The sequence below is a fragment of the Hydra vulgaris genome, chromosome 05 (genome assembly GCF_038396675.1).
Source record: "Hydra vulgaris chromosome 05, alternate assembly HydraT2T_AEP".
Classification (NCBI taxonomy): Eukaryota; Metazoa; Cnidaria; class Hydrozoa; order Anthoathecata; family Hydridae; genus Hydra; species Hydra vulgaris.
The window spans coordinates 37,656,728-37,671,726 of NC_088924.1; the positions used below are offsets into that span (position 1 = coordinate 37,656,728).

At 28.9% G+C, this 14,999-nt stretch overlaps 1 protein-coding gene across 1 annotated transcript in view; it reads right to left on the reverse strand.

The window, feature by feature from the left end:
• LOC136080362 (mucin-2-like) overlaps nucleotides 1–14,999 on the reverse strand; it is a 200,982-nt gene that overhangs the window by 40,890 nt on the left and 145,093 nt on the right. The window contains 2 exon segments of the mRNA XM_065796978.1: nucleotides 832–916; nucleotides 12,598–12,665. Of these exon segments, the coding sequence (XP_065653050.1) occupies nucleotides 832–916; nucleotides 12,598–12,665 (153 nt within the window).

A 14,999-nucleotide genomic window follows, 5' to 3' on the forward strand; every position in this document is an offset into this window, starting at 1 on the left:
TCTATAACAACAAAAAGCGTGTTGTTATAGATGAAAATAACATCTAAACTTGAGATGTTATTTTCATATATAACAACACGCTGTTGCCTGTTATTAAGGTAGCTTATTTTAACCATTTTAAGGGTTGGTATTGAATAATTTACTTTTGCATTTTTTAAGTTAAATTTCATAATCGAATGTGTCGATTATGAAATTTTTTGAAAAAGCCTTTGACAAGTCTGTAAAGATCCCCAATGTAAACTTGATATTAACAAATAATTTACTAATCCTGCTTGTGTTATGGTTTTAGTATGTATTGCAAAAATAAGTATTAGACATTTAGAATAATTTCGTTATTTAAATAGAAAACTGTTTAATAAATACTTTATAATCTTGTTTTCCTGAAGAAAAAAATCCACATCATTCATTTTATTTTATTACTAAACTTCTGGAGGTGGCTAAGAACCATCTACATATATGCCAAATATATATTTTATTATTAGCAACTTCTTTAATCAACGAAATCTTAATAACCATCTTGGTTTAAGTTAAATAACTTCTTTCCTGCAAATAATATTTTGAAAACAAATATGTGGTATTCTTTTAAACAATTTATTAAACATTGTTCTGTCTTTTTTAGTTATTTTTTTTCTCATCTGTTTGGTGCTTTGAAATGTATTAACTTAATATATGTTACTATAATACAAAAAAAAAAAAAAAGGAAAAATTGTAGACAGCAGAAATGCCCTTGTATTAGTATACTTTATTAACAATACAAACCTTATAATATAACATACATAAAAATATTTTAATATAAGAAAATAAAAGAATCAAAATACTAAAAAAACTAACTCTATAGAAGTGGTTGTTACTGAAAATTGAGGGATTTTGATTTCAAAATATGTAGATGCCACATTAACAATATTTGGAGTTAATTCTAAAAAATATATATATTCATATTTCATTTATTAAAAAAAAAAAATCTATATTCATATTATATAAAAACATATTTGATATGTACATATAAAAGGACCTATATAACAACTTTTACAAAATACTTATATCTTCAGCACCAGCTTTAGTTCTGAAATATTAAATGATAACTGGCGCAACACTTTTAAAGAGTGTGTTTTTGGTTTAAACTATGCAAATTTTATGAACACCACTAATAATTGTTTAAGAAATTTAAAGGAAAAACTAAAAGAAGTTATTGACTCTATTAATACTATAAGTAATTTCTTTGATAAGTTCTATGCTTTAATAACATTAATTTGTTGTGTAAAAGGCCACACAAATTTTCAAATATTTATAGTTTGTTTTGATATGTTTGAATCTTATTAGTGAAGCATTTCATAAAAAACTCCTTCATTGTATGCGTTTAAACAAATCATAAAGTGCATGACCTTGCGTTGTGAGGTAAATGTTTTGTTAAATAAAAATAAAAATCACTTAGTGAAGGTTTGCTTAAAATCACTTCTAATTGATGTTCTTGTATGGTTGCAAGTTCATAGGTCTATCACCCTTCTTGAGATAGTTGCTTTGAGATTGTAAAAACCATCCAATGCATTTTCCAGTCTTACAGATAACGTAAGCTTGAACACAAAGTTATATTTTTTTGATAGAAAAAACATTGTTGTAGAAGACCATAACGCGAACTGTGACTATAGTGGTAAACAGTTTATATCCGGGAGCTGTCACAAGCATTACAGTTTTGAAAACGAAGGCTCTACATTTATGTATAAACTTTGGGGTAAAGCAGAGGAACCCGCTGATTCCTTTGTTTTTTAATCTATTAATAGATGAACTAACAGAGAAACTGGGTGCGATCTTGAAATCGAAGGCCGTGTCATTTCTTCCATGGCTTTTGCTGATAAATACGTATTGTTGGTGGAGGACTCGGTTGAGATGAATGTGTGTAATTCGTTCTATAAAAAGAAGGATTTAACTGTATATTCAGCAAAATATCAGTCGTTACAAGCTCCGTCTGTAAAATAAAAGAAATAGTTCATGCAAGTTCTTACTAGGACGCATAGAAAGTGTAAAATGAACAACCAGGGTGTTGAAATCCCTTTTATGATTTGCAAAAGTGTTAGAAATTATTTGAATATAGCAATTAACCCAGGTGGTAAGATTGCTCTTACAATCGAGAAAAGGAAGCTTTAACTAATCAGGCTAAGGAAGTGTAAGTTCAAACCTAATCAAAAAGTGAAAACGCTGAACGAGGTGGTTCGTGCCCTAACAAACTATGTTTCCGGATGTCTGAGAGCGGAATCTGAGAGCTCCGATCACAATTTGTGAGGTAATGAGTAAAACCCATCATCCACTTCCCCGCATAGTTGCGATAGAGAATGGATTCATTAGGAATTATTATACAACGGTTGAGAGCTGCGCAAAAAATGGCAAATGTTAATTGATGGAGAAGCCCGACTTGTCATAACCCACATTATGCAGGGAAATTTATTTTTGCGAAAAAGACCCGAATTAGCAGGCATAGAACTGCATACCGCTAGAAAGCTCTGTAAGGTTGAGTGGATGAACACAATTTACAATGAAGGCTATAGACTCCGCTATAGTCTCAAGACGCTCTTCAGAAAAAAATAAAATCAGAACTTGTGTACATCAAAAAAATTTACAAATCTACCAATTCTCATGGAAATAATATAAAAAGTGGTTTCAATAAGTGTTTAATATATTTACTCTAACTCATTTATTTAATATGTGTTTGTTTTATTTACGTTCTATATTAACAACATGGCAAATTCAAATCTTCAAAAATAATCTTGCCTTGATTGGCTGCAAAGATTTAAGATGCGAGGTTCCGAAAAAATATATTTAACAAGAAATTGCATATTTATGATGCAAGCATTACTGCACCATGAAATGTCTTATTTCTGCAAACCCGAATGTTGCAACTTCTTATGTATCACTTGTATGAGAAAAAGATTTTTTCAATGCTCATATATTTCATAAACGGGGTAAATAAAACATATTAACCTGTATCTTGTCGATACTATAAAAGATTTTAAAATCCAGCATTTACTTTTCGAAAAACAAGCTACCATATTTACTCCACTATTATTGGGTAAACGAGAAAGTTTTATTAAACATTTTAAGAAACAAAGCTGACTTAAAGAATTGCAAAAGCCAGAACCCATATAAAGATATTAAATAAACTTGTAGAAAAGTTCAGATTAGTTACAGAAAAAAAAATTCAAAAAACTTTATTGTTTTTTGCTTTTTAGTTTTATAATTAGTTCTGGCAGTTTTAGAGGAAGGTTTTTTATTAATTTTTTTATTGGACTAAGTATATTTTGTTTTTTTATCGGACAAAGTATATTTTTTATAAGTGTTTTCTCAACATTTAGAATTTCTTTAATTCTAACTAATCTCTCACTTTCCTGAATTCTACAATTTCGTTTATAGTTTATTTATAATAGCATTAGATAAAAAAAAGAGTTGTCCTAACATAATAAAATTAAAAACTGCAAACATGATAAAATTAAAAATTGTTTTGTTTCGAAACCGATTTTTTTTTTATTTTTGTCATTTTCGTTTTTGTTTTTTTTATTTGTTAAAAAACTTCAAAAAACTTTTCATTTTTTCTTTGCAGTTTTTAATTTTATAAAATTAAAATGATCATTGATAGATCTTTGAGCCGCCGCCAATAGCTGCCGCTAATTTCTGAACTTGCCAAAATCAGCCAGTTTGTTTTCACTCCGCCAAATATAGCCTTTTGCGCTCAAGTATCAGCCGTCTCAAAAAAATGTTTTTTTCAATAATTTTGAATAACTGCTTAGTTTAATATGTTATGAAGAAAAATTAGGTATATTTTGTAATTTTATTGTTACAGCTTAGTCTTAGGCTGCAAAAAGATTTGAAAGATTTATCTCCCATTGTTTTATAGCAACTTTAACCCCCCGATTTTAATAATATAGTAATTTATTTTATAAAATATGCAGCTGTCACATATTTGATAACTTGTTTAGTTATTTTTAGTATAACCAAACCTTGAATTTTAAAATATTAGTATGAAACTAAAAGTATTAGTCTTAGATTGTTCTTACTCTTAAAGTACTTCTAGAGTCATAAAGTATTATTTTTATACTTTGAAAAAAATACAAATGTGTAGAAGATAATTTTAAAAAAACTAAAGAAGTGAAAACAATGAAGATATTAAAAATTAAAAATAGAAGAAAAACATTAAAAAGACAGAACTAAAAGTTAAAAAAAAAGAGTGAAAAAATTGAAAAAAATTATTGAAATAAAATGAAACGGACGATTTTTAAGTTTTATTAATTTATGTTAATTGCATTGCTTATAATGTCGTGTATTTTTGTGTATCGTTTATATTAGTGTGTACTTTTGTATATTGTTTATATTGCCGAGTATTTTTTTTTTGTGGTGTTGTTACAAATTTTATTTATTTTTTTATATTTATATCTATTATTCAAGTGATTTTTTGTCACATCATAATTTTTATATGTCGTTTAGTTTTCTCTTTTTATTTTCTATCATCTTTCTGTTCGTTAAACGTTGTGTTATCTCATCCGTTCATTATCTCTCATATCACCTCATTCACACTTTTCTTTTTTGTGTGTTATGTGTTTTGTGTTTTTTGTGTCTTTTTTTATAAATATTATTGCTCTTCTTTTTATTGATTTTTTTTTAGTTTACTATTTACATTGTTAATTTATTTTTGTTTCTTTGATTTTGTGTTTTATTTATTTATTTTGTAAGGGTGTCACTCAAATTACTAGGTTTTAACAATATGAGTGTCACCAAACTTAGTTTTTTAAAATTATAAAATAACTTGTAATTTTTTCAATTTTATGGCTAAATAAACGCACAAAAAAAAGTAAACACTAGTATTAAGTTAATTTTGAACTATTAATCTTTAAGTGTTAAGCAAAATTGATCTTTTAGTGTTCAACAAATATATTAGCCCTAAGTTATTTGTTTAAAAGTAATAATCCTAAAGTTCAACGTTAAATAACATGTTTTAAAATGTTTTCTACTAAATAATTAAATAAGAGTCAAATTAAACGTACGATACTTCAATATGTCTATAGTATATTTTCAATAGTATTTTTGTGAGTTTGTGGTGTAGGTATACACTTTTATAGTTAAGTGTTGTTTTTGGTTTATTCCAAAATGTAAATTGACGTTTAGAGTTTTTGTTCTATTTAGCATATTGTGACACATTCTTATTAATACCCGTTCACACGTTCCGGGAATCATGATAAGCTGTCATGGAAGGCTCCGAAAAAATCCTTTGGAGGGAATGATCCTCACACATTATTGTTCTCAAAAATGAAGAAAATGAAATCTTTTGTGACCATCCGAGAAAAAAAAATCAGTTTGAATTTTTTTATTTATTCCTTAAAATCATGAAATGACAACTCTGACTCTTTTTGCATTTTTACAGCATATCTAAATTCTACTCGAGCACTCTTTAGATATAGATACTAAGATGAATGTGTACACAATAATCTTTAAAAAGGATTCCTAAATCAAGCCAAACTGATTATAAACTCTTAATGACTTTAGACACTCTTGCTGTTGAAGTCAACAGTGCACGTTTTGAGCCACTTTGCATACTCTGGATGGTTGTTGGGCCTTTTGTATCTTTCCCAATGATATTTGAAGCTGTGATGCAGTGCCTCAGTGGCGTGCTCACTGTATTTGCCAAGTGATTCTTTTTTCAACAGAATAAAGTCTTCCACATGGAATAACACTCCGTGAACTTTTGGGGTGACACTGACCCCTTGGAGAGAAAGGTATGATGCTCTGAAGGCCTGAATCTTTGAAGCGAAGTGAGGATCAAGGGTGCTGCCAAAGCAGGAGGACACTACAGCATCAAACTTTTGAAGAGTGTTGATGATGCCAAAAATATTGAAAGCACAATCCTGTATAAAGAAATGCTCAAATTTAGTAAAGAAAAAGAGAAACAAAACACTATACCATGTACTTCTGAAGAGATTAGCATAAGGTAAGTTGTAAAACTTAAAAAGTACCTGCTCAGCCAGTTGCCTCAGCACATCTACATTCCTCAGAACCTTACGACATTCATTGCCAGCAAACTAGCCACCATGGAAAGTCTGGCTCTTAATGTGAAGTGATCTTGGCCAATCATCAGTCTTTGGCCAAGCCTCTTTCAAGGCCTTGAAGAGGTGATTGACCACACCAAGGAGGAGGTGAAGCTCCATGGGTGCTATGAAGGTGAGGACCGAAGAGCTGTCTGGTTTGTCGAAGAGTAACTAGTAAATGACATTCTTGAACAGTTGTGCTTGTTTTGGATTTTACCCATGTGTCTGAAACATAAGAACAATTTTATTTTTCCAATTATTCTATTAAATTGACATAAATGAAAGAATAAAGGTTAGATCTGGTATCAAGAAACAGTTATTGTTGTTTGAATTGGTAACTAAAATAGTCAAAAATTAAGACTGTTATAAATTTTCCACGTAAAGAAGGAATGTAATTTTTACCTGAAAGGCATCAAAAACTGTCGCAGTGACCCAAACGTCCGAAGGTTCCTTTTTTGAGAGAGTTTTTTTGCTTCAATATCACACCAAGTGCAGGGATGTGAGCAGGAATGGGACTGAATGCCACATACAATGTTGGCCAGTTTTAAGTCGCAGCAGAGGAGAAATTAAACTCCATCCTGATGGATTAAATCAAGGATCTTCTGAATGTTGGTGTAGTCTTCAGGAACATCTTCAGCAATAGCAACCAGAAGCTGGCGCTTGGCGCTTGAGTTTTTTGCCACTTTTGAAGCCAGAGTCTTTTTTTTAGGGAGAGATTGTAAGTCTTTAGGTTGTTCAGCTTCTTAAACTCCGAGGCTGATCTTGAGAAAGCCTCCTCCACCATAAATGCCAAGCCTCATGACGTGTTCTGAGTAAATTTTCCTTTGGAGCAGCAGCTGATCAAGAAGGTCTTGAAGTTTGATGCAGTGAACAACAATTTGAATTCTTTTTATCTGTTTTGTCAGTGGTGATCTCAATTGTAGATTGGGTAAAGTATTCTGCTAAGCTTTTGCCAAGCTTAGCAAACTTTGCGTGAATGTTTGGCTCCAAGACTTGAGCCTGGGAGAAGTGGTTAAGTGTGGACACTAGCTTCTTAACAGATTAATTTTACGGTGTTGGCTTGAAGTTGCACTAAGTCTCAAGCGCTCAAAACATCAGCTTCAGAGAAGAGATTTTTGGCACTGGATGGACCTAGGATCACAGAGGAATTCTCATTATTAATTTACAAAAATCTCTTAAGTATTTAAACCACGAAAATGATGTAGCAGTATCTATTAAGAACAATAAGTTTTACCTTTCTTCACTCGCAAAGGGCGCCCACCAGAGGCTTGAGCCAGTTTCACAGTCCCATGTGGAGAGGCTTTCTTGGCAGCAACTACAGATGCTGCAATTTGCTCTCCAACCTTAGAGTTTTCAAGTGCAAGTGCTGTTATATTTTCATTGAAGCATTGCTGCAGTTGTCTGGCACCTCTCTTCCAATGATTGAAAGGCAGTCTGAGCACCACCGCTGTGTTGCTTGAGGCTGTGCTGAATTTGAAGACGGTGGGTTGTCCAGAGGATGCTTTTCAAGGAACTTTATCCGCCCTATCTTACGGATAAGGCAGTCACATTCTTGCTCTCTTGTAACTGGTCTCATTCTGATAGAGGAGAAGTCAAAGACAGGAGAAATGGTAACAGACTCTCCCCTTTCTTTTTTCCCTAATGCAAGCCTACATGTGTCGGAAATGCCTCTGGGCACTCTTGAGTCACTGAAGTCTATAGGAGTTGGAAGGGTTTCTAGCACAACTTATATCAAGTGGCCTGTCACCTTTCTGACACACTTTCTCATGCAGAGAAAACAAACTGTTTTCCTGCATTCATCATGGGACTGAATTAGGCATGATCGCAAAGCAGACCTAAAAAAAATCACTACTTTTCATATGATTAGGACTGTCATTGGTGACTAGCAAAAGTTGACATTAAAAATATATTTAAAAATTAAAAAGAAAATGAGTTATTGGTCAAGAAACACCTAGTCATCATTAGATTTTTATGAAAAATTTACCTTTAAAATGGGATCCGAAGCAGATAAATTCTCATGCACAGATATGTAGGTATTGCACACTTTATTTTGTCAGTGCTATTTCCCGGAATTCAAAAAAAAAATTTCGATTAAAAATATAGCACAAAGCAAATATTTAAAGATTGGTCCTTTAGACATATTGGGAAGAACTAACAAATCCTGTCTAATAAAAAACTACATATCAGGAAATGGTATCATTTACGGCTTGTTAGAATAGATATAAAACTTTAAAAAGGATTTATATTAATATATTTATACTTTACTTATTACACCGGGACGTGCGCGTTAATGGCTAGTATCAGCATATTTTTTTACTTTTCTTTTAAATATTCAGAGATCAAGGATTCTAAATATCACGTTCAAAAATTTTTGAAAACTAAAACAAAAAACAATTATTGTAGGAAACAATCGTCATCTTTAAAAATAGCGCTTAATTATTTTCTATTAGTTTGGTTATTTCAGTTTACAGATTGGACTCTTGCAAACTTAAGTAAATTGCAACCTCTACATTGATTTAACTTAAGCTTTACAAAGTGGAATAAAAATTTTGCTATTTTTTTTGCTTGTTTAAAATAAGTTTTAAAATAATTTTATTAAAAGTAAAGTTTTTTTTTTTAAAAAAGTTAAACCAATGCAATACAATGTATACGATTTAAAAAAAAAACATAAGATTACGTTGATAGAAGTTTGACAATAATACCATTAATTGCTCATGTCATTGATAAAACTTTACCCAGATATAATATATTTTTTCCACGAAAAATAAATGAAAAATTTTCAGAACCACTTAAAATTTTTAAATTGAAATTTTTTCTAGTTATACTATCTTCTAAGCTAGCCAAGAAAAGAGATTTGACTTTCAAACACGCCAGGTTTTCTTTTAAACTGTTACTTTAAAATTAACACCAGGTTTTCTTTTAAACTTAACTTTAATCAAAATACATCACGTTAAACTAACTCTGCTTGCCTGGTTTTTTATAAAATTTTGAAAAGCGCTTACTCAGAACTTTCTAGATAAGACGTCATACATTATTTCATTTAGTAACCTTATTCAATAAAGGTTATCCTCGAGCACAAACGTAATGAAAATTTTAAAGCCAAGAAAAACCTTATTGAAAAAAAAATAAAGAAATTTAAATGATAAAATCTGAAAAAAATAAAAACAACTCTCTACTAGATATGTCTCTTGAACAAATTCTCATTTGACATTCTAAAAATAAACATTTAGTAAATATTTTGTCAGAAATGCATCAGTATTAAGGTCTTTATAAAAAAATATTGGAGCAGTTATATTTGAAAGAACTTTATGAATATTGTTCTTTTGTTAATATTTGCACTAAAAATCAGAATTACGTGAGCAAAATTAAAGTCGGTTTTCCAAATTGGTTCATTGGTTGCATTGTGCAGCATCAGCCTTTGTCATCCTTTACAGCTTGCAATTGTTGTGTTTTATGGTCATTCCAAAATAGCTTTGAAGATTCTTTATCCTTTTATTAGTTAGCTACTTATTCCTCCCCCAATACATTAACCATCAGTTAACCTTTTTTCTTTTAACAAGATGTTTCTAACACGCTTTTGGACATTTCCTTTACATCCTACTTTGGTGATGGTAAGATATAAGTTTAATTTTATAAATTTTATCAAAAGATTTCGCATTACGATTATTAATAGAAGAATGTAAACTTTATCAATGAAGACGTTCTGATTAAGCAAACATTCTTTTTAGTCTAACGACTTCCATAACTCCAGCGCTACCAACATGATTTGTTCAACAAATAAGAGTTACTTTCCAGTTTTCATATAAATCTAAATTATATTTTTCTAATTCACGAATTTCATACTGCTAACACTGTTGAAATAAGACTTCAGAGTCAATGCATTTTCTTTTCCGAAATTAACTTGGATAAATGAAGCTCAATATCTATAGCTGCAACACAAATATGAAATCTTTCAACAATATTCCTGAGGTATTAGAAAAAGATTACTTTGCATAAAAAAATACATTCAGAGATGACAGTAAGAGAATCACAAGAAAATGAAACATTCAAGTTACTCAATTAATTGTTTATTATAATGTTTTATTGGTTGGTTTTACGAATCAAATTCCATTCTATTTTTTCGTCGTAATTTATTATCTTTTTTCAGAACCCGTTTTTAGTAATAATAGTTTTCTTAATTGAAAATATTCGGGTTTTATTTTGCTGAAAGATATAAGAATCAGTAACACATTTTCTTTGTTGTGAAAAAGTAGATATTGTTTTTTTACTTCGTGAAATTTAAATATCTTCTTTTGTTTATAAACAAAATGTGATGTTTAAAAGCAGGTATCAAAAAAAGAAAAAAGAAGCATTGAAGAAAAGTAGATGAAAAAAGGCTTTATTTTTCGTTTAGGTTTTATTCTTGAAATATATTGAAAAAAGCGTCGCTAAGGCGGTTGCTCTGGTCTTTGAACTTAAAAGCCTATTTCTAAAAATGTAAATTATGCTTGCAAATATGCAATAAATAATGCAAAACTTATTTATAAATCAAACTATTCTTATTAAAAAAAATCAAATTAAATTTTCTCGAACAATTTTAAATCTAAAAAAGATTGTCTTAAACTAATCTTTAAACTGATCTTTTTTAAGTTTATCTGGGTCTATTGAGTATACTCAATGCATTCAGATAAATTTAAAAACTTTTAGTGTTAAGATGCATTTAAGACATATGTAACACATTTTAAATGTTGAACTTTATAATTGTCTTCTCTAAGTCTTAAAAAAAAGCCTTTCCCGAGTAACCACTTCTCTAAAACACTCAAGATTTTTAGAGATTGTTTTGAAAGAAACTTTTTTGAAAACTTACAAATGAAAATTCAACAAAAAAACCCGCTAATTTCATTGACCTCTTTATTTTTTTCATGCAGCAAAAAATCTTCCAAATAATATTTAGAACTTTTGTAACTATTTTATCAGTAGTTTTATTCTTCATATCTCGCAATTTTAAAAAATGTCATCCTGTCTCTGATCTATATCTAGATGTCATCCTTTCTCTGGTCTATATCTAGATGCTTTTGTTGCTGTATTGATGACATGGATCATAAATAGATTTACTCTAATAGTTTAATGGCTTTTTTTTTTTTTTTCTCTCTCCATTTTTTGCCATATAAAAATATAAATACAGCAAATATTTCCAATATACAGATGGCCGGGGCAAGAAGAAGACACAATTTGTCTTATCGCCAAGCCCCGAGATTGATTTCGTAAAAAATAAACAATTTCGTATAGAGTATATAAATGTTACCAATATATATAAAATAAGGCTTTATTTTAAAAAGATAAAACAAAAACAAAAAGTTACAGGGTCATAAAAAATTTTTTTTTTTTAATAAAATTTAAAAAAAAATTTCTTTTAAAGTAATAAAATAATCAATAAAAAGTAAAATAACAAATTCTTAGAAATTAATATTAAATAAATAAGTATATGAAGATTAATATAAATTTGCATAAAGTAAAACTTGCAATAAAAAAAAAAATAAAAAAATAAAAAAAAAGGTTTTAAACAACTTTTTTTTATTTTTTTATTTTTTTATTAATTAAGATTAAATACTAAAATTATTAATAAAACACAGAATTGAGAAGAAATTGAACCTTTCCAATCAAACAATATATATATATATATATATATATATATATATATATATATATATATATATATATATATATATATATATATATATATATATATATATATATATTTATATGTATTTAACCATGCTTCAACCAAATCCTTAAAAGGGTTGACAAAGATAAACTTTAAACTAAATTGAAAAAACTTATCTGTGTCACCCGAAAAAGTCAAGCACTCCATCACTAACTAGGAGCATTTGCTTTAATTTTACTTTAAATTCATCAAGAGTTTCAAAAGTTTTAAGTTTATTAGATAGGATTTTATTCCATACTTTTGGTCCTTTAATGGATAATGAAAACTCAGTTGCGGCAAAAAAACTTTTGGGTTGTTTGAGTATCTGGTTAAGTATCTATGCTTATTTATTTAGAATAACAAATGTTTAGTGTTGTTCTCTTATTAACTTTATACATGAAAATTAAAAGATGAAAAATATTTATTTGATAGACATTGAGTATTTATAAATATCAATAAAATATATTTATTTATGAGCTTTATAAATGGTTATATATAGCTTTATAATAATTTTGCAAAAAGTTGCTGTGTCCATTAAAGATATGATAAGAGGGCCATTGCAATAATAATTCTAAATTATTAATACAAAAAAAAAATTACAATTACAAAAGTTCTGTTCACAGTAAAATAGTTGTAAATAAAAAATCGTGAAGCAAACTTAGAACTTAATACTTTAAGACTGAGTGGGAACATGTTTATTAGTTGGTCTTATCAAAATAGATGCAATAACTACCAGACAACCAACAGTTGTTTTGTTTAAGGCCGTGAAATTTTATTAAATAACGTTTCTAATTAATTTATCGTAATATAATTTTCACACATATATAGCTGATATTTGAAAAAACTAACCTGAAATTACATCTTGATTACTTTCAACAAATAAAACAATAAGTATACATATTTTTCTAAACATTTTTCTTTACCATTATCTGAAAAGATTGGGAGAGTTAATCAATGCTGAAAAATTACAAGTGATACATTAAATAACGTGATACAAGTGATACAAATACGTAAATTAAATCCACGATAAAAAAACTCAACGCATTTATATGTATCGAATACTCTTAATACTGATACTTTTACTTTTAATAAAGCAAAAATATCAGCAAAATAGTGCCTTTTGATACCACTTTGGGAAACAATTTAAATATGCCTAATACTGTTTATTATTTAAAAATATTTTCAATTGTTTTTGATAACGATTGACTCATATTTTATTGTCAAGTAATTTAATTCGTTAGAATCCGTTTGAATTAACGCATAATTTTAAATACTAAGCTTATTGAAATCTAAATGAAAGGCATTTTAGTTGCGCAACCAAAAGTCGTGACAATTTTTTTCCGAGTATTGCTTTATTATTTTATTAGTCTAATTAAGTCTATTATTTTTTCCGACTTAAAGATTTTTAGCTACAAAGTTATAAAAATTTATAAGTTTTGGTCAAAATATGACTAAACAACTTTTTTTTAGCTTCTTAATCATTTTTATTTTTTATTTTTTTTGTTATTACTCTTATTTTTACTACAGTAAGAAATAGTGCAAATTAATTTTTTTTTCTTAATTAATTTTAAGAATTTCTACCCTCTCAGTATTATACTATTCATGTCAGAGTTTTTTGTCAAACAATTCTATCTGACTTCATGCCAACTAAATAATCCAGCTGCAATAAAAGATATTTATATAAATTGCTTATTTTGTTGAAGGATAGTACACCCAGCTCTCGCTCAAACTTTCTTTTCTTTTTTTTTTACCGTTTTTTGACGTTTCTTTTGTTGAACCTCTGCTCATGTATTAGTGTTCATCAGACAATTTTATCCTTTTTTATGGTCCACTTGAATAGACCACCAAACTAGATTTTCTCTAGATACTTAACTAAGTAATCTTCATAATTTAAAATTCTGTTTTTCTTTAAGATTCTTTTTTTATCTGTTTATTTGCAAAAACCATAAAAAGTTATTGAACTAGATGATATATTGTAGAGCCTCGCATTGTCTACCTCTTAAAAGTCTCAGTAATAAAGTGTCACTAGTATTTGTATACATCTTCCACTGAAAGTTATTGGTTTTTTTATGTTTATGCTTCTCATTCATGGATAAAAATTCACCATGACATGATTTTATATGGAGACAAAACTAAAGTGCAGGTCAATGCAAGAAATGTTCAAAAACAGTTTAAATTTCTAGCGGCTAGACGATTGGTATGCATACAGCCTGCGAATACAGCATAATATAAATCTTTTAAAAAGAGATAACTCAGGTGAATAAAATAAAAATACGCCTACGCCATTGAAGATAAACACATCTACAAATTTAAGTATTTCATCAAAAGTATCAAAATACTTCAGAAAATCAGCAGATGATTCATTTGGTACAGTTGTAAATAGCCAAAGATGGTGTACCATTTATTAAATTGTGTACATCTTAGAATTTAAGAACACTGTTAAGTGCTAAGTTAAGTGCTAATATTCCAAAGTCTCCAAATATGAATTGGAAAATTGTGAACAAATATGAAAACGCAAGCTAATCAAGGTGAAGAGTTTAGCATCACATTAGAAGAGTGGAAATTTTTTAAAAATTGCTGTTTTATGAATGCAAATATACATGCATTTGACAAATTTTAAAGTATCCGTATTGCTAGAAGTCATGGATCAATGTCAGTGGATAAATGTATTTCTCTTTTAGAGGAGCAACTTAAAATACTCGGTATTACGTTAGACAATACGGCTTCAATTACGACAGATGTAGCATTAGAAATGATGAAAATAGGAAGGAAAACTATTGCTAATTATAAATTATAGTTATTAATCGACATTCAAATGGCAATTTTCAAGGTTTTTTGTAGTAAAGATAATTCGCTAGCCGAGAATCAAGAGGCCGTATATCTTCTTTTGACTTTTTTTCTGTTTATAACTCAAAAATGTTCTCTGTGATGAAATTTATGTTCCGAGTGATTCTAGTCACAAATACCATAAAACTTAGGGTTATCTTAAAAGAACCAGAAAGTCTTATATCCAAAAAAGTGATGACTGTTATTATCAACTAGCCATATGTCCTTTGACCTATTAGATTAGCCAAGACTATGTTTACGCTGTTAAACAACCGCTAAAATTCTATTGGTAACCAATAAAATGGTGTACTATGAAACTACAGATGAAGACTCTCAAAGATACGAATATAAATTTAGAGTTCCCTTAATTATAAAATCACGAACTATTTAGGCTAGTCAATGCCTACTACTTAGTTCTATATACT